General features: G+C 40.5%; 3 protein-coding genes across 6 annotated transcripts in view; 2 read left to right on the forward strand and 1 right to left on the reverse strand.

The window, feature by feature from the left end:
- LOC114666066 (bcl-2-associated transcription factor 1-like) overlaps positions 1-972 on the forward strand; it is a 42,557-nt gene extending 41,585 nt beyond the window's left edge. For both annotated transcript variants that reach the window (XM_028820797.2, XM_028820796.2), the window contains one exon: positions 664-972. In XM_028820797.2, the coding sequence (XP_028676630.1) occupies positions 664-669 (6 nt within the window). In that variant the 3' untranslated portion in view covers positions 670-972. The remainder of the gene's footprint in view (positions 1-663) is intronic.
- A 4,480-nt stretch (positions 973-5,452) lies between these two features.
- armc1l (armadillo repeat containing 1, like) lies at positions 5,453-16,393 on the reverse strand. 3 transcript variants are annotated; one of them, XM_028820900.2, is made up of 7 exons: positions 16,245-16,392; positions 13,140-13,320; positions 11,505-11,596; positions 11,190-11,376; positions 7,454-7,570; positions 5,859-5,933; positions 5,453-5,773 (listed from the first exon to the last, which is right to left on the reverse strand). In XM_028820900.2, the coding sequence occupies exons 2-7, from the start codon at positions 13,290-13,292 to the stop codon at positions 5,576-5,578; spliced, it is 822 nt and encodes a 273-aa protein (XP_028676733.2). In that variant the 5' UTR covers positions 13,293-13,320; positions 16,245-16,392; the 3' UTR covers positions 5,453-5,575. The 3 variants fall into 3 exon arrangements, with proteins under 3 accessions (XP_028676733.2, XP_028676734.2, XP_051775265.1); XM_028820901.2 differs by having other exon boundaries at positions 16,233-16,351; XM_051919305.1 differs by lacking the exon at positions 5,859-5,933 and having other exon boundaries at positions 16,245-16,393.
- An 88-nt stretch (positions 16,394-16,481) lies between these two features.
- mtfr2 (mitochondrial fission regulator 2) overlaps positions 16,482-24,731 on the forward strand; it is a 36,223-nt gene continuing 27,973 nt past the window's right edge. The window contains exons 1-3 of the mRNA XM_051919656.1: positions 16,482-16,562; positions 20,452-20,604; positions 24,000-24,104. Coding sequence (XP_051775616.1) covers positions 20,533-20,604; positions 24,000-24,104 — 177 coding nt within the window. The 5' untranslated portion in view covers positions 16,482-16,562; positions 20,452-20,532. The remainder of the gene's footprint in view (positions 16,563-20,451; positions 20,605-23,999; positions 24,105-24,731) is intronic.

The following is a 24,731-nucleotide window of genomic DNA, read 5'->3' on the forward strand; positions in this document are numbered from 1 at the left end:
TGATTTGTTTGCTCCTTTGAAGAGGAAGATATGTTTGCATTCTTTTAATTGTGAGACGGAACTGTCATCTCTGTCTTGTCATGGAGCACAGTTTAAACTTTTGAAAAAGAGACAAATGTTTGTTTGCAGTGTTTGAATAACGTTCCTGTCTCTCTACAACCTCCTGTGTTTCTGCGCAAATCTGTGACCCAAGCATGACAATATAAAAATAACCATATAAACATATGGTTTCTACTTCGCGGATTTTCTTATTTCGCGGGTGGCTCTGGAACGCAACCCCCGCGATGGAGGAGGGATTACTGTATGTAGTAAATACTCGAACACCTGCATGCTAAACTTGCACTACTGCTTACACCTTACTTTGTTCTGTAGCTCCACTTTGAGTTTCAGAGTAATACACTGTTTATTCACATCATTTTAATATTTCTGTAATTTTTTAAGTTCCTGGAGACTTAAGAGCCTCTACTTACCCAGTTTGTTGGAACTATGGTGTGATAAACTTCTGAAAGGCAAATTTAAATTGTAAGGGTACAGTTGGTCAGTTCTGATGTTGTATCTAAGCACATGTCAGTACAGTTATGTTCATTAGTATTTTTTATTTTTAAACAATCAAATTGTACATTTTAATTTTATAATCCTTTTTTTTTTTTCCCTCTTTGATAGGAATAACTACAAAGAAGTAAGAAATCCTGGAATATCTGCCACTTGGATGTTTTTCCGTGTGACTTGTTAAACAAAATTATGCATTTTAGTGGTGTTTTAAGTTGAATATTCCAAGATGTTTCCCTTTCAGTTGGTATCCTAAAGCAAGCATCAGTTGTATGTAACCTTATGATTATACTGTTCCACATAACACTTGTTAAGTCTTGTTTTTCAGTTGTTACTTTTTTAATTTTTTTTTTTTTTTAGCATTTCATTTAAGTGGTTACATTTGGTGTATTTTGGAATATGTTAAAAAATGTCAAAGTTTGATTTGTGTTGGTGTTTTTCTTTTTTTTTGCATGGAATATTAATAACTGTTTATTTACTTCTAAAACGGTGGGTGTGTAGCACACAGCCAAATATTTTGAGAAGTTATTAATCAGTGTAACCCCTTGCCCCCAAAATACGCAGTAATTACTGGTTATCTTTAAAAGTGATCATTTTACTGGGATGTTTGTATGAAATTGGTGACCACCATACAAATGGTCATTTAGGAAACCGGGTTCTGCTTTAATTTTCTTCAGTCCAGAGGGGGTAACTTGACTGGACTAATCGCAGAGGTTTTCCAGTTGATTTTTAAAAACCCAAGTATTGCGCAGAGTTGTAGGAGGTAGAGAAGAGTCCACCTAGCCGATCCACCCAGTCAACATAAGCACTCATGGGTGAGTGGCTACTCGATAAGTCCAAGGTCCAGTTATTGACTTAGGTGCTTTTTATGTGGAGTTTGCACTTTCATTGTGGGGCTCTGTGTTTTTTCTTCCCAAAGATCGATTAGTCCATATGAGAGTATGTGTGCACAATAGAGTACCCTGTGATGTGCTGGCCCTCACCCAAGGTTGGTTTTTTGCCTTGTTTGAAGTTGCCATTATGACCTCTGGTCCCATGTAACCCAGAACTGGATTAAGTGGGTGGGATGGTGGAGAAATGAGATTTTAATGAATGAATTGATGGCCTTGTCCTTCTGGATAGACAAGATACACCCGGTTAAGGACTCTGTTGAATGTGAAGCATCATCAGCTGTGGCTGAACCAGATGATTGTCCACTTGCAGTCGTAGACACATCTGTTGCATCTGTTCCATTTTTTTTTTTTTTTTTGGTACCAGACACACTTTGTTCTGTGTCCTGAATCGTGCAAGCCTGAAAAGCGTGCTGTTGGACCTAGCATGTAGGTACATTCCATCATCAGATGTCCTAAAGGCCTATGACTGTTTGCAGGAGCCAAAAATCCTGAAGCCCTGCTTCACTGTGCTTTGGAAAGGGGAGTGCCCCTGAAAATGATCTGATGTATGGTGCTGTCCCCTGCATGCTGTTGTGAAAAGAGGTGGAGGAGTGCGAAGAGGCCTCTTTGCAGACTATGTCTCAATTCTTGGTCAAGTCGATGAAGGCAACGTTCTTCAGTCTTCTCTTGTAGCTGCCTGACTGAGAAGATCATGTTGATTGTGGATCTCTCTGCCCTGAAACCAACTGGAAGACACACTCTGCTTGTGCCTGCAAGCAAATGGCTTGCCATCGATGTGGAGCAGGGCTGTGCCTCCTTAATTGTTGTGGTCACTACACTTTATATAAAAAAAAAAAAACAAAAAAAACACCGTGATGTTTGTATCTTGATGTCTTGGGGAACTGAACCCTCCTCCCAACAGTGGAAGGGCAGAGTGTGAAGATCACTCTGTACCACTAAATTACTTTTGCAGGAATGCCATCACTGCCTGTTGCTTTGCCATGAATGAGTTAATCGGACAGAAAATATAAGATGCAAGCAGAGCAAAATCTGGCAATTGGCCATTCTCATTTGTGCAATGCCAGTTAAGTAAAATCACAAGGTTCAAGTCCATTTATTTATATATAACCCAGTACTAGGTGGTCGTAGGTTGTCAGCATTTTTATACTTTAAGAATGGGGTTGTGCTTTGCATTCTTTGTTTAATGGGGATTAAGGTAGAATAGCTTTTACAGCAGACCATGATAAATTTTGGCCTCCTGTTTGCTCCATTTACATCTCGGTGGCACACAAAGGTGAGTCCCACAATTAGCCCTATTACCCTACGGGGTATCTTGATGTGAGTTGAATGGCAGGTTCTGATGTGTGTTCCATACTTATGACTTACCCATACAGGTCACTATGAACAGGAATTTCTTAGTTCTCAGTATCAGTTAGGAAAATGTTTTTATTGCAGATGAATTTGTACCCCAATTGTGAAAAAATAACTGCAAACGCTGCCCTTATCCTTTTATGTCATGTCATGTGACAGGCGCATGAGCAAAACGGGCTGCAGCTGATGCAGATGAAAGTTCAACATGGCCTGAGCAGAGGTCTTCACAACTGGTGAATCAGGCAAATGCAGTGATGTAACTAAATATCTACTTCTGACCTTCACCAGACATGTTTGTGATTGTATTTAAACAATGCTGTAGAGAGCCTAGCTGCACTGCAGCAAATTCTGAGGTCAGCTGTTTGTTCTCTCGCCATCCTCCATGGCAGGGTTGAGAGTGAGAGATTTGTGCCAAGTTTGGTAATTGAGGGTTGGGACTTGCCAACTACCAAGTTTTCTGTGGAAAGGAAAATATGCAGTGCAATACATTTAAATAACACACAGCTCTCCTCTGATGAAAATGAATTTGGGGACATAACACATTCGGCAGTAAAGGAGATGGGGATCTGTATCAAAGGAAGAATAGAGCTGGTTTTCCACCCCCTTTATTAACCCCAAAACACTCTTGTAAGTGATTACCCCAATTATGAAAACACACTAAGCAAATTCCAGTTTCAACTTTGTGAAATTGTATGTACCATTTTACTCCTCATGGGTGGAAGCTATTAAAAGCAGCACTAGTTACAAAAGGGTGTATCAATAACGGGTGTTTAAAACTGGTGTACTTTAATCCAAATTAGACAGGGCTGGTCTTGTCCTGGGTTAACCATACCCCTGTGTCCACAGTTAAAACGTGATTGGTTTCTCAAGTGGAACATGGCTGCCATAGTCAGTCTGGGGGAAGCATAAATTGTATACTGATGTGTACAGAAGTAAGCTTACACACACACGCACATTTGCAGTTTCCTTGTGCTTTGGTAAAGTGAGCTTCAACAAACTCTCCCTGACAGGTATAGTTTAGTTTTTATACTAATAAACTGAATTTTGCATATGATCACAAGTTTCTAAACACTTTGTGAACTTCACCTTTAAATGGCTTACAAAATTCCAAGCCTTTAGGCAATTAGCTTCTGATAGCCAGTTAGTCTAAATGGAGTTAAATGAACAATTGTGGACCTCCTCAAATGTGGTTCATCCTTGTGAACAAATTTCCAAACATCTGAAGGTTCCATATTAATCTGTACAAACAATAATATGCAAGTATAAATGCTATGGGGCCACCCAGCCCTCATACCACACAGGATGGAGATGCATTCTATCTCCTAGAAACAAATACTTGGGCACAAAAAGTGCAAATCAGTCCTAAAAGACCTTGTGAAAATGTTGGAGGGAACATATAGACCATTCTCTCTCTCCACACTAAAATGAATAAACATAACCTGAAAGGCTGCTCGGCCAATAAGAAGCCACTGCTCCAAAGACACCATAAAAATGACCGACTGCAGTGGGACATGGGAACAAAGCTCATACTTTTCTGGAGAAATGTCCACTGCTCTGATGAACCCAAGAACAAACCATTTGGCCATAATGACCACTGTTATGTTTGGACATAAAGAACAATATTCAGGCATAGGGGAGCGTCATTCTGTGGGGTGTTTTGCTGTTTGAGGGACTGGTGCACTTCACAAAATAGAAATGATGGAGACCTACTACAGAAACATCTTGAGACTTCCGCACAGAAGTAGAAGCTCAGTCGCAAATGGACAAGCGACCCCAAATCAACCTCCAACGTTATGGCAAAATGGCTTAAAGTACAAGTCGGTCGAGGTACTGGAGTGGCCGTTATACAAAGCTGTGACCTCAATCTGATTGAAAAAGCTTGTGGGAGCAAAGAGGCCTATGAACCTGTACCAGTTATACACCAGTTCAGTCCAGAGAACTGGGCCAAAACTCCAGAAACGTATTGGAAGGTGACCCAAAACAGTTTAAATAATTAACACACATTAAATAATATTTGGTAGCAATGCCTATAAATTAAAGTATTTAAACTTCTGACCCACTGGCATTGCGATAAGAGGTCTGTGAACTTTGGTGGAAAGAATTATATTTGCCTGCACAAAGTGGACATCTTAACTGATATGATAAATTATATAATAGTTTGTTAGTATAAAATCTGTGGAGGGTGTAGAAAGTGAGTTTTAAAGAATTCACCTGAAGTGGATGGAAACTTCAGACTTTTAACTGTAATACAGAGCAACATTAGAGGTCATGCCTTGCATTGGAATTCCCAAAGGAAAACTAAGAGTTAGACCAAGCCTGCAATCAGAGGTGAACATCATCAGAAAGTCCTGGGGAGAGAGAACACAGTCAGCCCAAGAAAGATAGCAAGAAGAGACTTGTAGAACGGGCCTTGTGCTGCAAGTAGAATGAACAATACTGGGAGGCATCTTAAATTAGAAACAACACTGTGTCCACGACAAATGTGCAGAAAAAACCCAAACGGAACTGTTGGCTTCATTTGCCTGCACTGCTTAAGTCGTAAATCCATTAGATGGAGCGACTCTGAGGTTCAACAGGGTACTGTACTGTTCTCTTGAACACAAAAAAAAACGATACAAATGAAGAAATATCACTTTAGATTTTATTTTTTTTCACAAGTGGTTACTGAAAATATTTACACAAAATGACCTCACGTAGTGAGGAACACTACAGACAGACGCACAACACTATACACATTAAAAGGAAGTGCATTTATCACCTGTACACAGAAATCTTGCCAAATTTCACCAGTAAAACGTTTTAGTCAGAAAGTTGGTAGCGGCATTCAGCCACCCGCCACCGCCGGCACCCTCTTGCTTGGCCCCAGTGCGTGCGAGGGCAGTGGTGACCTCTTTTTCTGGGCTCTCTTCCTCAGGCAAATAATCTGGTAAGAAAGAGTTTTCCTCAATAATAGCATGCGCAGGTCCAAATGGAACATAAACCTAAAAATCAAAAAGACCGGTTTACTGTAACTAAAAATGGGTAGGAAAAAAAAAAAAAAATCTTGCCTAATTTATATTCTTTTACCTCTTCTCCAGTTTCGTTTTTCACAACTTGGTGCGCTTTTAGCACTTTGGTTGCTGCAATGGCTTCCCCCAAACACTAAAAATAAAGAGTAAAGCTTTTTGTTATGATGGATGAAGGACTCGCATGTGTAGCTGTGTTGCTATTCTATTCCGATACTAATTTGCTTGTATTCCCCTTTCGCGTTAGAAAAGTTTGGACGCAGCCCTTAAATCCGTTTTTTTTCTATATAAATGATGAATGCACAAAAACAGTTACACTATGTACATAAAAGGAATCCATATATACAAATATAGAAAATGTGCAATTTTCCCGCCATGTACAACATTTTTTTTTTTTAATTTTATTAAACTCAAAAAAAAAATTCCATACATGCAAGTCAAGTTTAACAAAACTTGTTTGAAACAAATCGCCCCCCCACCCCATGAGAAAGAGCTATGGTCAGCAGAGTAGCACTTTAATAACAGTACAAAAAAAATATGTAAATAAATAGAGGAATAAAAATAGAAAAAAAAAAAAAGGGGAGAGAATCTGCTTCCTCAGTTTAAATGTTTATTCTAAAATGATATTTATGGGGGGGGGGGGGGAGGTTGATTTGTTTTGAACCTCTTTTTTTTTGTAAAACTATTTGTATGGAATGTTAAGAGTTTAATAAAAGTCAATAAAAAAAATACTTATTTGATCAGATCCTGCCAGGTTTTGAAAAATTTTTGTACAGATCCTCTAAGTGAGAATTTGATTTTTTCCCCCCCAATTTTAGATAACACAGTCAGTCATTTTCTACCCTGCCTAGTCCTGCACAGGGGTCTGCTGAAGCCAATCCCAGCTAGCAAAGGACACAAGGCAGGAACAAACCCTGGGCAGGACATCAGTCCATCGCAGGACACACATGGGCCAAATGATAAAGACCAATTCACCTAACCTGCATGTCTTTGGACCGTGGGAGAAAAGCTGGATCTCGTTACAGCGAGGCAGCAGTGCCACAGCACCATGCCACCCTGAATCATCAGGTCCTTTCCTTCATTTTGTTTTTTTTTTTTTTTTATTAAAAACAGCCGATTGTGTTTAGCTATTTTCAAAGTAAAAATTGTTATGTCCTTTCATTTATAGAAGCATAACTTATTTTTAATTCAAGTTTTCTGTCTGAAAGAGGAGAATTTGTAAAATGCTCACCGACAAACCAAACCATCCCATTAAAAACACAGCAAACCAGAACTCTAAATTTCTAGAAATAAAATATTATTGTGAATGCAATTCTTACCCTATCATATCAAATAATAGATACTACACACCACTACCATCTTCTTCTAAGGGCACTTAATATCAAGCAGGATCACAGGGGGCTGGAACCCAACCCAGCAAGTGCAGGGCACAAGGCCAGTCCTTCACAGGGTCAAAACACACACACAATTTAGTGTTGCCAGTCCACCTCTGGACTGTAGGAGGAAACCCACTCAGACACGGAGAACATGAAAACTCCATGCTGGGATGGGATCCTCCATCTCCTTACTGTGAATCCATGTACAACATTTTATTGTCAATACAGACAGGTGTGAGGACAAGCAGGTACTGTTCAAAAAAAGGGGAGAGGAACTCACCTCTGTTGGCAGATCTGATCGAATCCGCACAGTGCATCTTTTAAGAGCCATTTGAAAAGTAAAGCTGATCACACCCTTGACCTTTAACAAGGCTTCTTCACAAAGACCTCGATGATTCTACAGGTCAAAGATAGAAGGGGGAGAAAGGAGAAGAAAACCAGGCATGAATTAGTTTGCTCCTCAACACGGCACAAATCAGAATTGAAATGCTTCCTTCCCCCCCCACCAACCATCTTAGATAAATGCAATAGTCGAATGTCTGGTCAAAACTCAAAAAAGACATGGAGCATAAACATCTGGACTTTGCATGATAACACCAAACAACAAAGATTCTCCTTCCACAACTTTTTTTTTTTTTTTTGAGTTGTTGATCACAAAAATCACTTAGAGTACCATTTTATTATAAATCGCCTATTTTTGCGAGTATAGATATACCGGACAAAACTACAAATGGAACACCTTTGGCGATCTGAAAGTAGGGACACGGCAGCTCAGGTACACCAAGTCCTGTGAATGGGACAGTTGGGCTACAGAAATGGCAGGAAAGTGTGCCACATACACCACTTGTCAGCTCAACCAAGAGATTTTTGCCCTCTCATCATATATTTTTTTTTTTTTTTTTTTTAATTAGATGGACAGACATTATTTGTCCCCAAGGGGGAAATTCGATTTCTGTCTCTCTTCTGCTCCTGTAAAGTTCTATTAGGCTGAGAAAGGCTGTTCAGATAGACAGAACTTTAATTTGTCCACAGTGAAAAAAGCTCTTTAAATAAATAGATAAGTAAATAAATATACACACACTTTGCTTTGAACACACAATGGAATGATTATAAAGCAAGAAAATTGAAACGATTATAAAAGTTTTAACAAAATTTGTTGGCTGAAAGACCTCAGTGTTGGTGTGTCAGAGAGAGGATGTGCAGCGCAGTTCATAACGCCACTCAGTTTTGTGTTAATTCTCTCCTTTGCTACGATTATGTCCAGAGTGTGCCCCATAACAGAGCCTGCCCATTCTATTCAGCTTGTTGACTCGGTGGGCCTCTCGTTGAGGTGACTTCACCAGCCCAGCATACCATGTTGTAGAAAAAAGATAACACACACCACACACTACTCTAGTAGTCTTCTGAGGAAAAAGAGCCTGCTCTGCCCTTTCTTGTATAGTTTCTCTGTGTTACAAGACCAGTCCAAGCAGACCCCCTAAATACTTGTAGGAGTGGACCGGCTCTGCACCCAATCCCTGAATACTGGCCAGGTGTAGAGGCTCTTTGGAACAGCGAAAGTCAATTACCAATTCCTTGTTGTTATAATGTTAAAAAGGCACACACAGTTTTCTTTGCACCAAGGAACAAAATTTTTCAATTGGATTCCTCTCCTCCGTCTCACCCCCCCCCCCCCCCCCTCCCTTATCCAAACATGGTCCTGGGGACCCCCTGTGGCTGCAGTTTTTGTTCCAACCAGCTTCTGTTTTTAATTGGACTTCTGGGCTAATTCAGTGAACTGTTATTTCCCAGATTCTGTGTTTTGGGAACATTATAGAAACTAAAAACTAAGGGTGCATTTTTCTTCCTTTTTAACATTCTCATTCTACTTTTCCAGGTGCTCTAATTGTTTAATCTATTATTTTCTAATTAGTGGGTCTGATGCTAAAGTAGTTGCAGCCTTTCATGATTCAGTGTTTTCCTGGGTGTCTGCTCTGCTCGTTTTTAATTGTCATTATTAAGATACAATGAGTGAAGCAAACTGCACAGAGGGTAAAATCTAATGAAATTGGCAAAAAAAACCAAATCTATAGCAAATTAGAAACTTCTAAAATGTATAAAAAAAAAAAAATCATGCTGCAGTGCTTTTCTGAATCTATCTATATACATACACAGTGTATATATATATATATATATATATATATATATATATATATATAGCATAGTTTACTGTCAATTAATGCAAAGAGTACGCAACACGTGTTTTGCCCTCATTTGGGCTTATCAGGCGTACACACTCTACTGCTCCCCTCTCGGGGATTGAGCCTCGGACATCAGCATCGGAAACGAAGCCCCTTTACGCTGCGCCATGGCATGTGGTTAGTTTATTTGACAGCCTGTAGGTCCAGAGCAATTACATTCATAGTCTGAGTCTCGACGAAACACGTGTTGCGTACTCTTTGCATTATTTGACAGTAAACTGTGCAACATTCCATGATCTGCTTCTCGCAACTGAAAGAGGACACCGTGGTGGATGTTTACCAAATGGCAGACCAACCACAAGCGTTACCTGGTAGGTAACCGCCCAGACAATTGAGGTCATCAAGACTCAGACTACAAATAATATATATATATATATATATATATATATATATATATATATATATATATATATATATATATATATATATATATATATATATATATATATATATATATAGATATAGATAGATAGATAGAGATAGATAGATAGATAATCACAGACGGCCAGGACACCTCTTCACTGTATGGATCAGGGGAGCAAGCCTGGTCAGAATAGTACCTCCTCCCAGGACACTAGATGGCACCCCTCCTGGGTTGCAGCAATGCCTAGGACTCCCACAAGGCTTCATGGGAGCCACCAGTGGGTGCCGTAGCTGCTGCCAAGCCCTGCAGAGCAGCTGTTCCGCCACACCTGGAAGTACTGCCAGAATTAAGTCTTCAAGCACCTGGAGCACTTCCGGGTACATTATAAAAGGAGCCAGCAGCCACCACTCCGGGAGCCAGAGTTGGGAGAAGAAGCTTGCTGGAGAGGAGTAGTGGAGAAAGAAAAGAGAATGAAAAGAATTGTGTGGTACTGTGCTTGTAGGATGGTGTTGTGTACTCATGGGAACGGAGAAGATGTTCTCCACGAGAGCAGAAAAACAAAAATAAAATAAAAGCCCTGCGTCTGTCTGTGTCAGGGATGGCCATATATATATATATATATTAATAAAAGTCAGTGTGTGTATGTACAGTATGCATGTATGTTCCAGCATCACATCTGAACAGCTGCAGTGATTTTCACAAAACTTGGTACAAGTCTCTCATTGGTCAACTCCAAACACCGTAGGGTGAAATCAGCCCTAACCCACCCCCTGCTGGGTAGGGTGGGGGGTGATCTTACGGTCTTGTATGCATGTTATCATCCAGCTAACACTTGGAACAACCACCAGAGGGCGAACTGGCAGTGACTGCCAGCCTTCTTTATGTTTGAGTGCCCCCGTTGCTTTTGATATTAAATACAGTTGGCCGGTTCCAAGTGTCAACTGGATGGTAACATACATACAAGACCGTAAGACAAGCACACTAGTGAGTCTTCATTGTTTGTTAATTTTTAAAGTTGTATTATATATTTTTCTCAAACAATTTTATATAAAAAACACTATTTTCCTCGCGGGCAACGCTGGGTATTTCAGCTAGTATAGAATTAGAGGAGGAGAGGGGGGGGGGAAACACACACACACACAACCAGCCAATTAAATTTGATCAGTGTTAGAAAATTGTTGTCACGGATTATGAAGCTGGTTGGAACAAAAACCTACAGGCACAGTGGGTCCCCACAACTGAGTTTGGGAGTTCCTGCCTTCATCAATACACCCCAGAAGTGTAGAATCATCTGAGAATTTCCACAAGTGATGTGACCCGGTGATCATCGCTAACATCAGGCCTGCGTGTGAAGCACAGTAACATGCAAGAAGAAGGAGGAGGAGAAGAAGAAGAAAAAAAAAAAAGCTTACTTTGTCATCCAGTCCTTGGATATGAAGTGTAATGGACTTGGCCTTCTTGTTTGAGCTGTTAATGAAAAAATGCTGCTTCATCTTCCTTTTGGGGGGCTCTGGGGTTCTGAGAGAGTCAGCAGTAGGTGAATTTAAAATATTGTACACTTCCTTTGCTAATAATGGAATTTCCTCAATGGTGTCAGTTCTGAGAATACAAAAATCAGAAGATAAACAGCAACATTATATTTAAGCAGTCAGTGACATACCAAAATTGAAATGGCTATTGAAAAACATATGCAAAAAAGTACAAGTATCACAAAACATAAAACTTACTGTTCAGTCAGCTTCTCTAGGCTCACCATCATTCCCAATTCGTTTTTCATTTGTTCTCGGCTAGAATGAAACTCAGCCAGGTATCTGAGCGCCTGGTAAAGAAATGATATTAAGTAGGCCGCATCATCTCTGTTAGACTAAAGCATGCAGTATATTTTTGGTTCGTTAAAGATGCACTTATTGTATTCTAACATGACTTCATCCTCAAATACGTGAGTGTGTACCTCCTGCCCTACTGTGGTAAAAGGCACAGCACTTAAAAGGAGAAGTGTTACGACAAAAACGTAATCCAAATATTCTCCTCCTCATTCATTGGTCAAGAGTCTCATTTTCAATTCAAAAGTGCAGTATTATGGGAATGTGTTTCTCCATGTATGATGTGTGGCAATTTTTACAGAAGTAACCATTTGATAGTTTGGCAAAATAAGCGTCTGCGTCTTACCCTGGATAAATGACATGAAGATTATGTGACATCACACAAGACTTTTCACATCATTTGTCGTTGTACAGAACTGGTGACCACCAAGTTCTGTTATGTGATAAAGTTTTCTTTCCAGTCACATGAAAGCTTGAGATTCGAACCCCCCCAACCCCCCCCCCCCCCCAAATACCACTACACAGGATAAAGTAACAAAGAAATCATTTTTGGGTGGTGTACTCCTTTAAGTGGACTGGAAAATGCATGCACGGACTTTCTTCCCCCTTATATACTGAACTTTTCCTAAGGTTAGGATATTTTTCCAGTTAATCCAGCACTTAAATTAATTCCACCCAGTGACAGAAGTTTATTAAAAAAAATATATATATAAAAAAAATTCAAAACACAAGAACGAACAAAAGCTTCAATATCACAGCTGACATATGCATTCTCACATATTTTACAAGTGCTATTCCAAGAATGCTTAGGACTCAAAATATTTATCTCATGAAAATAATGTGATGGTTGACTCTTCATGCCTTTCGATGCAGAAAAGAAAAATTAAAAATTCTGTTTTTAAGATACAGAGAGTAAGTTAGATAGACAGACATATGAAAGGCACTATATGATAGATAGCGTAGTTGGCAGGATTAGATAGACAGACAGCTATCTAGATCTATATAATCTGGTGCTTGACCATTTCTTACCGACATCTCAAAAATATTTTCTTTTACATCTATAAACTCTGAACCCACAAATGTCATGTGAAAAGACAATTTATTAACATCCATCCATCCATTATCCAACCCGTTATATCCGAACTACGGGGTCATGGGGGTCTGCTGGAGCCAATCCCAGCCAACACAGGGTGCAAGGCAGGAAACAAACCACCGGGCAGGGTGCCAGCCCACCACAGGACACACACAAACACAAACCCACACACACACACTAGGGCCAATTTAGAATTGCCAATACACCTAACCTGCATGTCTTTGGACTGTGGGAGGAAACCCACGCAGAAACGGAGAGAACATGCAAACTCCACACAGGGAGGACCTGGGAAGTGAACCCGGGTTTCCTAACTGCGAGGCAGCAGCGCTACCCACTGCGCCACCGTGCCGCCCTGGGGATTAACAAAGTATATTAAATTAAAAAAAAAAAAACAAAAAAAAAACAGCACCATCCACAGAATCCTGTCACATTTAATATGCACATACCTGCAAGGCACAGTACACCACCTGAAAGTCTTGGTGGTCTAGGAATAAAACCAGGCCTGAAAGACATGCTTTATCTTGAAGAATACTTTCTTGGTTGTGGGGCTTTGACGCCAAGTCTCTCAGTTGTGTCACAACAGTCAATGCGTCCATCATCTTGACAACGTCTCACCGAAGACTGCAGCTTGATAGAGGAGGTCAAAAGAACAACAATCAGTTACGACTCTGGCTAATTTTCCATAGTATTCACAATTTCACAGTGTAGCCATAAACAGGACAAACTTTCACATCTAGTTTGACAGCTTGCCCCGTTTTACCAGCCACAAATAAAAAAATAAATAAAAATCACGAGTGATCTCCCCTAGACTTTCTCGTATACATATAAGGATGGATATCTGATGAGTAAACTGATTATATTTTTATGTACATTAAAGAACCATAAACAACAAATCAAACTAATAATATATTGAACAATTATTATAAAGTAAAGTTGAATAAATCGGACTCTGCAGCTACATGAATAGATAGATACTTTATTAATCCCAAGGGGAAATTCACATACTCCAGCAGCAGCATACTGATACAAAAAATAAATAAATAAATAGTAATAAAAGGTGGGCGGCACGGTGGCGCAGTGGGTAGTGCTGCTGCCTCGCAGTTGGGTGACCTGGGTTCGCTTCCCGGGTCCTCCCTGCGTGGAGTTTGCATGTTCTCCCCATGTCTGCATGGGTTTCCTCCGGGTGCTCCGGTTTCCTCCCACAGTCCAAAGACATGCCGGTTAGGTGGATTGGCGATTCTAAATTGGCCTTGGTGTGTGTGTGTGTGTCCTGTGGTGGGTTGGCACCCTGCCCGGGATTGGTTCCTGCCTTGTGCCCTGTGTTGGCTGGGATTGGCTCCAGCAGACCCCCCGTGACCCTGTGTTCGGATTCAGCAGGTTGGAAAATGGGTGGATGGATAATAAAAGGTAAATTAAAAAAATGTATACATTTTATAAAAAGGTAAAAGTACCACTTCAGGTTACCGAAAATAGCCCAAAAGTTGACAGAAATCTACATTTTGTATCTAATACTTGTATGTAAAACTTGGATGACCCGAGTGAAAGTGTACTCGGACACACAGACTTGCTTCCAAAAATGGTATTTTTCGGACTCAGGGAGGTCTAAAACGATGAGATTCATCAAAATCTCGAAATTGAATTTTTGGACGATTCCAATACTTTCCCCGTACTTCATATACGAGAAAGTCAGGGAGGTCGAAAATGCAGACATTCATCAAAATCTCGACATCGAATTTTTGTATGATTACAATACTTTCCCTATACTTTGTTTACGAGAAAGTAAAAACAAAACGGAACCAATCTTTTAAGAAAAGGATGAAAGGAAATATTTACTCCTCTGATGTTTTCTATACATCCACTAACATGCAAGTGAAATCTGCTCTGTCTTTGTTCACCTCCTCACAGGAGGATTCTGGGCATCGTGCTCAGAGTGATGAGACATGAGAAGGGCTATCAAGTCACACCGGATACAAACAAGACAGTGAGAAACTAAAAAACACTTTCACTTTTTTCTCTATTTGTTTTTTGTTCTTTATTTTGCCTTATACAATTTCTTGTATTAGGAATGTGTTAGTTTTCGCACATCCCTTGGGGTCAGAGCACTGGGTCAGCCATTGTACAGGAGCTAGTGTAGGTTAATGGGCCTTGCTCAAGGGCCCAGCAGAGCAGGATGTCTTTTGGCTGTAACAGGGATTCGAACCGGCAACCTTCTGGATACCAGTGCAGATCCTTAGCCTCAGAGCCACCATTCATTGGACCCACCCATACTACTTCTTCAGTTTCTAAAGACCACCGTGTGCAGATCATTCTGGGTAGATCTAGTCAGCACCAATACACCAAACTGTGTGCTGGACAACCATTTGAGTAAGCGACAAGCATCTTAGAAGCATACTTGATGATGAAGCAGAACACAGCTTGCAGGCCAGGCAAGCATTCATGAAAATGAAAGCACTTTCACACGACTGACACCTTAACCTTGTGAATTTCCCATCGGGATTAATAAAGTATCTATCTATCTATCTATCTTTAACCTGTAATTTCTGACGCTCCTGGCACATACAGTACGTTTTCTCCATCCTTCTGTATGGTGTGGAATTGTGACCACTGCCACAAACTAGGTGTTGCAAGCATCGAAGCATTCAAGTTGTGGGTGTGCTGAAGGATCTTGACGATTTTACCAGCAGAAAGCGCACACGATGAGGAAGGTCCTTGAAAGAATGAATGAGCCCCATCATCAAGAAGCAGAAACTTGAATATCTGGGGTGAAATGATATGCAAAGAAATACCAGCTGATGGAATTTAAAAGATACAAAGAGGAGACCTTGAAGGTGGTGGTGAACATCTTGGCTCTGTAATCACATTACATTCAAGAGTTTCCAAAGTTGAATAAGCCCCTAATGATAGCCAAACTCCAGTCAGAAGGACGGCACCAGAAGAAAAGACAGATCGGGAGCTCTCCAAAATCCTGGTGAAGATTGGAGTGGTTTCCTAAAATTGGGAAAATTAATAAAATGCTTACACATCTACTCCTACGAGCAGGCCTGAAAAGGGGGCAATCCACATCGAGAAAAAAAAAAAAAAAAAACCCTGATTCGGCTCCAGTGATCTTTAAAGGTACAGGTGCGGCCACGGGCCTTGCGATGGATCACTCGTTTCGTGTTTTACATAACCCCAACATTTCGTGAAAACTCAATGAGGGCGGAAGGACAACTTAAAGAGCGGACAAGTCACTTTTTTTAACATTATGGCCCCAACACCGACATTTTACAAAAAGAGGTCAATGAGAATTTCCCCGGCACTTAGAAAGCCTCACGTTCGGATCATCGTAAATTCAATGCATGATACAGTAGGGGGCTGCTTTACGTTGCGAAAAATACCACCGAAATAAATCAAGCGATCGCAAAAAAGAAAAAAAAAAAATAACAAACTTGTGTACGATAAACGGGAGACGCCGTGCCTACAATTCTGCCAGCATGCTCAGTTCTACGCTGTTAGTTGTCTAGAACCTGAACGGCAACGTTTAATCTTCGTTTACTTACACCGACACTGACACCGCCACTTCCTCGATTTTCTTCCGCTGTCAATTTTGCAATATTTTCTTTTTATTAATTCTCTAAAGCCCCATCACAAGTTCAACACCAACACGTCCGTTTTTTTTTTAAACTCGTACTAGGGCACAGTCACGAATCCAAATATGCGCACGCGTCGTTCTGATTGGCTCATTTCACCCCTCCTCGCTCCTCGATTGGCCACTTCTTTGCCGGAGACGACCAATCGCCCGCTCGACAGCGCAGGTTGCGTTTTTTAAGTATGTGTGCGTGCGGCTCGCTGCGACTCACTGACTGCGTTGACTTTCAGGGGAAGGAAAGGTGAGTACGATATTAGCGCCCGTTAATGATAATATTTCCTTGTTTTTTTTGAGTTAGGAGACACTAAACTGCGAATATTGAAGGTGGCTAGTAAAGCATTAGACCGCGTATGTGTATTTACGAGCCTGCTGTGTTCACGCACCGTATTTCTTTAGATAAACTCGTTTGACGCTAACGCAGAAGTGTCACGTGCCCACAGTGCAGTCATCATTTACTATTCCGTCCATCCTTTTTCTGATTTCCGTATTATTTTGTATTTTTGTATGACCTTGTCATTTTTATGTTACTTTGCATTCTTGTAATCTGTGCATCACCCCATGATAATTGTGGTTAAGCAGCGCTATATAAAATGTTTGAAAATCCTTGGCGCTGTTATCCTTCCTGTGTTTGCTAGGTCAGTGCAGGAAGCCGAGCAAGGCATTTTTAAACGGAGAGATTGTTGTAAATCGTTTGGGGAAAAAGAACAAGGAATTGTGTGTAATTAACAAACAGTTTGTGTAACCAAGATATTGCTTATTAAGAGCAGAATGACCGTGTTGGAGAATAAATGAATGGCCCCACATCAGTTCTACATTATATGTAGTAATCTTGGATTAACCCACGGTAAACGTTTTGTCTGCCCATATAACGCAAGTGGTAACAACACAGTAGTACTTCGGTAAAATTGTACATTTAAAGCATTCACGGTCTTATTTAAAACTAGCTGTGCTTCCCGTGTAAGACGGGTTGAAATCTAGTAGACCTCAGCGTTAACATTTGCAGTACACTACGCAGTGCGTATGTCTGAGTTACTGTATATGTCATTTGGTATGGGATTCGTAAATGTTTGTGGTGCACAATGTGTCCTAATGAAAAAATGCAATGCATATTATTACTACAAATGTTTGTGATGTATTTGTAATTTGCTGGAATGACAAATGCAATGCACATATCTCAATTATATGCCATTTGGTATAGGATTTGTAAAAATATTGTTAATGTTTGTTAAGCATCATCTGTTGGAATAACAAATGCAATGCATATTTCTGTTGTATGCCATTTGGTATGAGATCCGTATATCCAGTGTTAATGTTTGTGATGTATCATGTGCTGGATTGACAAATGCAATGCATATTTCTGTTATATGCTGTTTGATATGAGATCCGTAAAACCAGTGTTCATGTTTGTTATGGATCATCTGTTGGAATAACAAATGCAGTACATATTATTACTACAAATGTTTGGTGCACCCTCTGTTGGAATGACAAATGTTTCTGTTATGTGCTATTTGGTGTGTGCTTTGTAAAAGCAGTGTTAATGTTAGTAATTCTCCCATCTATTGAAATCACACATGCAATTCATTTTATTGCTGATAATGTTTTTGATGTGCTGTCTTTAGGAATAAAAGAGACATGGCAACCGGGCAGACACTCAAACACTTACAGTCATATGAAAAAGTTTGGGGACCCCTCTTAATTCTTTGGATTTTTGTTTCTCATTAGCTGAGCTTTCAGAGTAGCAACTTCCTTTTAATATCTGACATGCCTTATGGAAACAGTAGGATTTTAGCAGTGACATTAAGTTTATTGGATTAACAGAAAATATGCAATATGCATCATAACAAAATTAGACAGGTGCATAAATGTGGGCACCCCAACAGAGATATGACATCAATACTTAGTTGAGCCTCCTTTTGTCCTCTAGACGTTGTCCTCCTATAGCCTCTGATGAGTGTCTGATTCTGGATGGAGGTATTGTTGTCCATTCTTCATACAAAATCTCTCCAGTTCAGTTCAATTTGATGGGCAGCCTGCTTCAAATCATCCCATAGATTGTCGATGATATTCAAGTCAGGGAACTGTGACGGCCATTCCAGAACATTCTACTTCTCCCTCTGCATGAATGCCTTTGTGTTTTGGGTCATTGTCTCGTTGGAATATCCAACCCCTGCGTAACTTCAACTTTGTGACTGATGCTTGAACATTATCCTGAAGAATTTGTTGATATTGGATTGAATTCATCTGACCCTCGACTTTAACAAGGGCCCCAGTCCCTGAACTAGCCACACAGCCCCACAGCATGATGGAACCTCCACCACAATTGACAGTAGGTAGCAGGTGTTTGTCTTGGAATGCGGTGTTCTTCTTCCGCCATGCAAAGCGCTTTTTGTTCTGACCAAATAACTCAATTTGTGTCTCATCAGTCCAAAGCACTTTGTTCCCAAATGAATCTGACTTGTCTAAATGAGCATTGGCATACAACAAGTGACTGTTTGTGGCGTGAGTGCAGAAAGGGCTTCTTTCTCATCACCCTGCTATACAGATGTCCTTTGTGTAAATTGCGCTGAATTGTAGAATGATGTCCAGATACACCATCTGCAGGTCTTTGGAGGTGATCTGTGGGTTGTCTGTCACCATTCTCACAATCCTGCACATATGCCGCTCCTGTATTTTTCTCGGCCTGCCAGACCTGCTGGGTTTAACAGCAACTGTGCCTGTGGCCTTCCATTTCCTGATTCCATTCCTTACAGTTGAAACTGACAGTTTAAACCTCTGAGATGGCTTTTTGTTGCCTTCCCCTACACCAGGAGACTCGACAATCTTTGTTTTCAGATCTCTGGAGAGTTGCTTTGAGGATCCCATGCTGTCACTCTTCAGAGAAGAGTCAAAGGGAAGGAAGCACAACTTGTAATTGACCACCTTAAATACCTTTATATCTCATGAGTGGACACACCTGTCTTTGAAGTTCAAGGCTTAACAAGCTCATCCAACCAATCAGCATTGAGCAGTGACAGGCATTCAAATCAGCACAATGACAACGGGACCCACATTTGTGCACAGCCAGTTTGTCACATTTGATTTAATTTCATACAACTAAATACTGCGTCACTAAAAATCTTTGCTCGGAAAACACCGCAGTACTCAGATGATCCTAGGAAATGAAAGACAGACCACTGTTATCTTTATTGTTGAAAGGAGAGTCAATTATTATGCAGGCTGAGAGGGGATACCAAACATTTTCATATGACTGTATCTTTTAATAAATTGGATGATGTGCTTGCAGGGGCCATGCTTTATTTCTCATAATCTTTTACGCCCACCAGGTTGCCACTACCAAATATCTTTTACATTCCCTGAATATATCCGGTTATAACATTTCAATTAAAGACCAAGATCAAGGTTTTAGCCCCATTAGTGTGTGTGTAATCCTTTGAGAAACAGACAGACATTAACATTTAGCTTAGCTGTGCTACCTGTCCAGGACATGTTGAATTCTAAGTAACTACCACAGACCTCAGTGTTAACGTTAGCAGTGAAGCAGGAAAATCCTTACGCCTCTGTTATATGGCATTTGGTATGGGAGTCGGCACAAGGTTCCCATGTAGGTGGCCCACCGGCCCGATCAATTCATTGACTTGCGCTATGTGTATGTTGGATAAGCCACTTTACTTCCAAAACTGAATCTGTGCCGTAGGTACCTTCATTTGTATAAAGCACTCTCTCACAGCTGCCTATTATAGCATAATTAAAAATGTATTGACAAAGTGTCCGCTAATTTTCATTTTTCTATAGCATCATCAAATTTCAATCAAATCTGTCAAAGCTCTTGAGATTTTGGGGTGTTTAGTTTTTCTGTTGTGGGGATCCCCTTAATGTTGATATATAGTAGTGAAATGTCCTTTCTTTGTGGATACCTGCTCACATAGATGTACCATCCTGCCAAATTTCAGCTTTTTAATAAGATGGGTAATAGTGTTTCTGTTGGTGAGTGAGTGAGTGAGTCAATCAACTTTGCATTGTATACAATATGTATAGATCTGGTTGTAATATAACAGTATAATTGTTATATCAATGAAACTTAAATGAGAATTTATATCCATCTAATGTTACACCCTCTTTTAACCTTTCAGCACAAATGAGGAATCCCTAAATCGGCTCTGCAGAAGCTGAATAACTCGGTTCTGAACCTCCCTGTATGCAACTTACTGTAAATGTCTCTCCATTTGGACCTGCTTAATATTTTAAGATGCATTTTAGAGTATTTTGGAGTTCCAGAAGAACTGGTGAGATTTATTTTTCTCCTCTTTAATTTTGTATATGTTGCTAAGTACTTTTCCAATTATTATGAGCCTAACCTATCATACGGTCGTAGTTTCACAAATGTTACAATTTTTTTGGATTGGAAACATTACTACTGTTTTGGACTGAAGTTTAAATATGTTTAATAAATCAGATGATACATTGAAATGGACTGCTAAATAAACTACCAACATCAGATCCTATGTCAATAACCCAAACGCCCCACCGCATATCCTATTAGTGCAGAATAATATGTAATTCTACACTGTGCTAGGTTCAAATGCGGGCTAAATAGTCAACCATCATAATGAATGTCTGCAGCAGTATGGCATTAAAAATGTCAAATGTAAGTGTCAACAAGTTCCTCATAGCTGGATTCCTTCTGTAAACTGACGCATTTAAAAGTCCTCCTCCATGCACAGAATGATGAACCGTGTTCTGCTGCAGGCACTTGCATAGGAGAAACTTTATTTCCACCCGTCAAAGTGGATATAGACGGTATCAGGTAGAGAAAAATGTGGAATTAGTTGGCTTCACCTTAAGTATATAAGACATAAACAAGTGGCAAGGCATGAAGATGGTTATGAGGCTGCCGTGTTTGCATTTTAGCGTAAACCAATATTATCTTTTGGGAACTTTGGTTTCTTTCCTGAGACTACACCCGCATCTCTTATGTATTTCCGTACCGCCAACCTGAAATCTGTTCCTGCAAGCCGTCCCTAATTTATGGATGACAGGCGTAATCCACAATTTCTTCCATCCATCCATTTTCCAACCCGCTATATCCCAACACGGGGCCAATCCCAGCCAAAACAGGGCGCAAGGCAGGAACAAACTGCGGGCAGGGCACACATCCAGCACACTCTAGGGACAATTTAGGATTACCAACGCACCTAAACCTGCATGTCTTTGGACTGTGGGAGGAAACCCACGCAGACACGGGGAGAACATGCAAACTCCACGCAGGAAGGACCCGGGAAGCAAACCCAGGTCTCCTAACTGCGAGGCAGCAGCGCTACCCACTGTGCCGCCCCTTCCACAGTTTGTTATTGGGGGGAAAAATGAACTTATTGCTTCATAGGTACACATTCATCTACAGTTTGTTTTATTTTCTGTTCTTGATAAATCTAATACCACAGTTGCATTTAAATCCAAATTTGATGAGAAATGTGTAAAGATGTCCTTATTTGTAGAATTGAAAGAAGTCTGTTTATTTTACTATTGGATTACTTATTTTTCCAGTTCCTCACATTTTTTTGACTCTGCTTGTAAGGTGAAAGCAGGAGTATTGATGGGTGGGATGAGGCAGGCAGCTCTTATCTGGGTGTAGTGTTAGTGCTCTGGTTTGGTAAGCCACATCCATGTTTAGGATACATGTTTGGTTTTTGTTTTTTTTTTTTTGTTTTTTTTGGAATGAAGAGTTAAATTATGAAAATATATATATATATATATATATATATATATATATATATATATATATATATAATATAATTTTTATTTTTTTTATAATGTAGAGCAGTGGTCCTTAATCATGGTCCTGGAGGGCTGCAGTGGCTTTCATTCTAGCCAGTGTCCTAATTCAAACTCCGTCCTTGCTGATAATGATACAGTACAATCCCTCTTAACTGGCCTCGCATTAACCGGCCTGTTAAAATAAAATACAATTTTTTTTTTTTTTTTTTATATAATCCTGAGTTCTTCTTTATATTATATGTATGCACTTCCTTCTTTCCTGGAAGGTGAGAGGGCTCTTACGCTCAGAGTGATTTCCGTTTACATATTCCTTTATGAATTTTCCACGGTGCCTTCTTCTTTCTGCCTGGCAGCTCCCCTGCTTCTCCCATCGGGCTTCACAACAGGAGAGTCGCCCTACCTGCGGGTGCAGCTGCCTTTCACAGTGGTCCGGTAGCCCTTCTGATCCCTGGCTACGTCGGGCTCCATCCGGACCGAGACTTGGGTTCTTTCCCCAGCGGCCAGGGCGCTCACGCTGGGGCTACACCAGCCCAAAGTCTCCACGACTGCTGCTGCCTTTTGACGGCCAGTCGTCTTCAATACTGGTCACTCCAGCTCCGTGATCATTCAACTGGAGCAACCACTTTCTTCAGCCACGAGTGTCGGCCAAACACTCATCTGCAGGGGTTCACCTCCCAGCTGCCTGCCTTTGCTCCATCGAATCTGCTGTCTCTCGTTTGCTCTCCTGCACCAGCTTTCCTCTTCCTGCTTCCTTCTCCATTAACCTCCCGTTCTTTCCTGTTCTCCCCCTAGCCGCCTCGCGCTTCTATTTATCATGGGGACGTGGATCAGATGTGGCAATTGGCAGTTCCCGGGAACAATTACGGATGCGGACAACTCCTCGCCTGTGCACTTAAGCTAGGATCGCCCACATCACGAATTCCCCAGGAACCGATTGGCCACACATACTCGCTAAGCTGCGAGTGCGGCGATTATTTATTTAAAAAGTGGCCTTTTTGACTTGAGCTGTGGACCCGCTACACCACACTGTCCAGTCGTCGTACGAGAAAAAAACCTGTGTGCAAAATCGTTGAAGCCTTGTGGATATGGTTTCTTCAGGAATGTTGAAGAGGTACAGTACATACCTTAGAAATATTTTTCTACATGAAAACAGGTATGCGTTGGATTAAATGGCCAAAACGGCAACCGGCTATGGGTCCAGTCCCGAGGTGGCCGGTTAAGAGGGATTGTAGTTGGTGTTTAACTCTATGCCTTGTTAGCACTTTCATTCATCAAAGACAAATTTTAGTTGCTTTTTAGATTAGAGGCCCTCAATTACAGTCCTGGAGGTCTGCTATGGCTGCAGGTTTTCAATTTAACCAATTGATTAATTAGAACCTTTTTATTTTTTTGGGCTTAATTTGAGTTCTCTTGCCTGTTACCATTCTGAACCCTTAATTGCCTATTTTAGATTTTAGCAGCTGCATTTACATTTTAATCGTTGCCTGTTTTCTTAATCAAACATTAATTAATATTGAGATGCAGATAACCAATAAACCAGCGGCTGTCCAACTCGCGTGCTTACCATGAGGTATCTGTGATAAAAATGTTTAAAATGAATGAGAGGGGAATTGGAAGGACCACTAAGTTTAAATCTATTGTGGTCCACAAAACACTTGAATAATGTTCTCCCTGAAGGAAACTACAGTGCAATTCAAATTGTTCTTGGATGAATTCAAGCATTAACAAGCCCAACAGTTCAATACCAAGTTTCATTATCAGCATGGACTGCTTTCTAATTAGGAAACTAATTGGAATAAAAACCTGCAGCCACTGCGGCCCTCCAGGACCGTGATTGAGGACACCTGATCTGGAGAAAGACATACGTGTTTTTTATTTTATCTGAATTTTTTTTTTTCTTGTTCAGCTTGTTCCAGTATGGGATAGTCCTCTGTGTGGCCAGTACCGCAGCATTATTCGGATGATTGGAAGCAACCTGCCATTAACTCCTCCTCCAAGAGCACATTTTCGGGTAAAAGAAGCACATTCTGGTATCTGTTGATACTTTCGGGGTGGGTGGTGAAAGGAAATGTTCTGTGATTAAAAGTGTGTGTTTACTGTATCTCTCTCTCTCTCTCACACACACATGCATATAAAAACTGTCTATTCACTCCCATCCTAGACTGCTACCACAATTTACTGTGTTATAACTGAAAATAGTCAAATTGTGCTTGTGAAAAGTATAAAAACATTAATGGAATGTTGACTAGGGAGAGATCATCACACATTACAGTAAGAAAGCAGATTATTTTAATAAGTAGTGACTTGTGAGAGAACTCAGTATTAGAATAGTCACATGATTAGTATGGGATGTTATTATAGTCGTGTTACACTCTGTATTGTAAATAAGTGAACAGGTTAACGGAACATATTGGATAAGGAGGGAAGTGCAGGGCACACGTAAGTCAGTATGTGTGAAGTGTGGCCATCAGGTAATGTACCGTATTTACCCGTGTACCACGCGCACATTTTTTCCCGAAAATTAGCATTAGAAAATCGGGTGCGCGTCATACACAAGGAAATTTTTTTCTGTAATGTTTACTTCTTCTGCTTGGGGGGTCTCTTGCTCGTTCGCTCACGCTGTCTGTCTCTCTCTCTC

Source organism: Erpetoichthys calabaricus, chromosome 15, assembly GCF_900747795.2.
Source record: "Erpetoichthys calabaricus chromosome 15, fErpCal1.3, whole genome shotgun sequence".
Taxonomy (NCBI): domain Eukaryota; kingdom Metazoa; phylum Chordata; class Cladistia; order Polypteriformes; family Polypteridae; genus Erpetoichthys; species Erpetoichthys calabaricus.

Bases quoted from the DNA above. Each gene is read 5' to 3' on its own strand.
- armc1l (XM_028820900.2), bottom strand. From the start codon at position 13,292: ATGATGGACGCATTGACTGTTGTGACACAACTGAGAGACTTGGCGTCA. The intron at 7,571-11,189 runs GTAAGCTTTTTT...TTTGACCTGTAG, and splicing joins TCCAAGGACTGGATGACAAA to AATCATCGAGGTCTTTGTGA. The intron at 5,934-7,453 runs GTGAGTTCCTCT...CTTTATTTTTAG, and splicing joins GATCAGATCTGCCAACAGAG to TGTTTGGGGGAAGCCATTGC.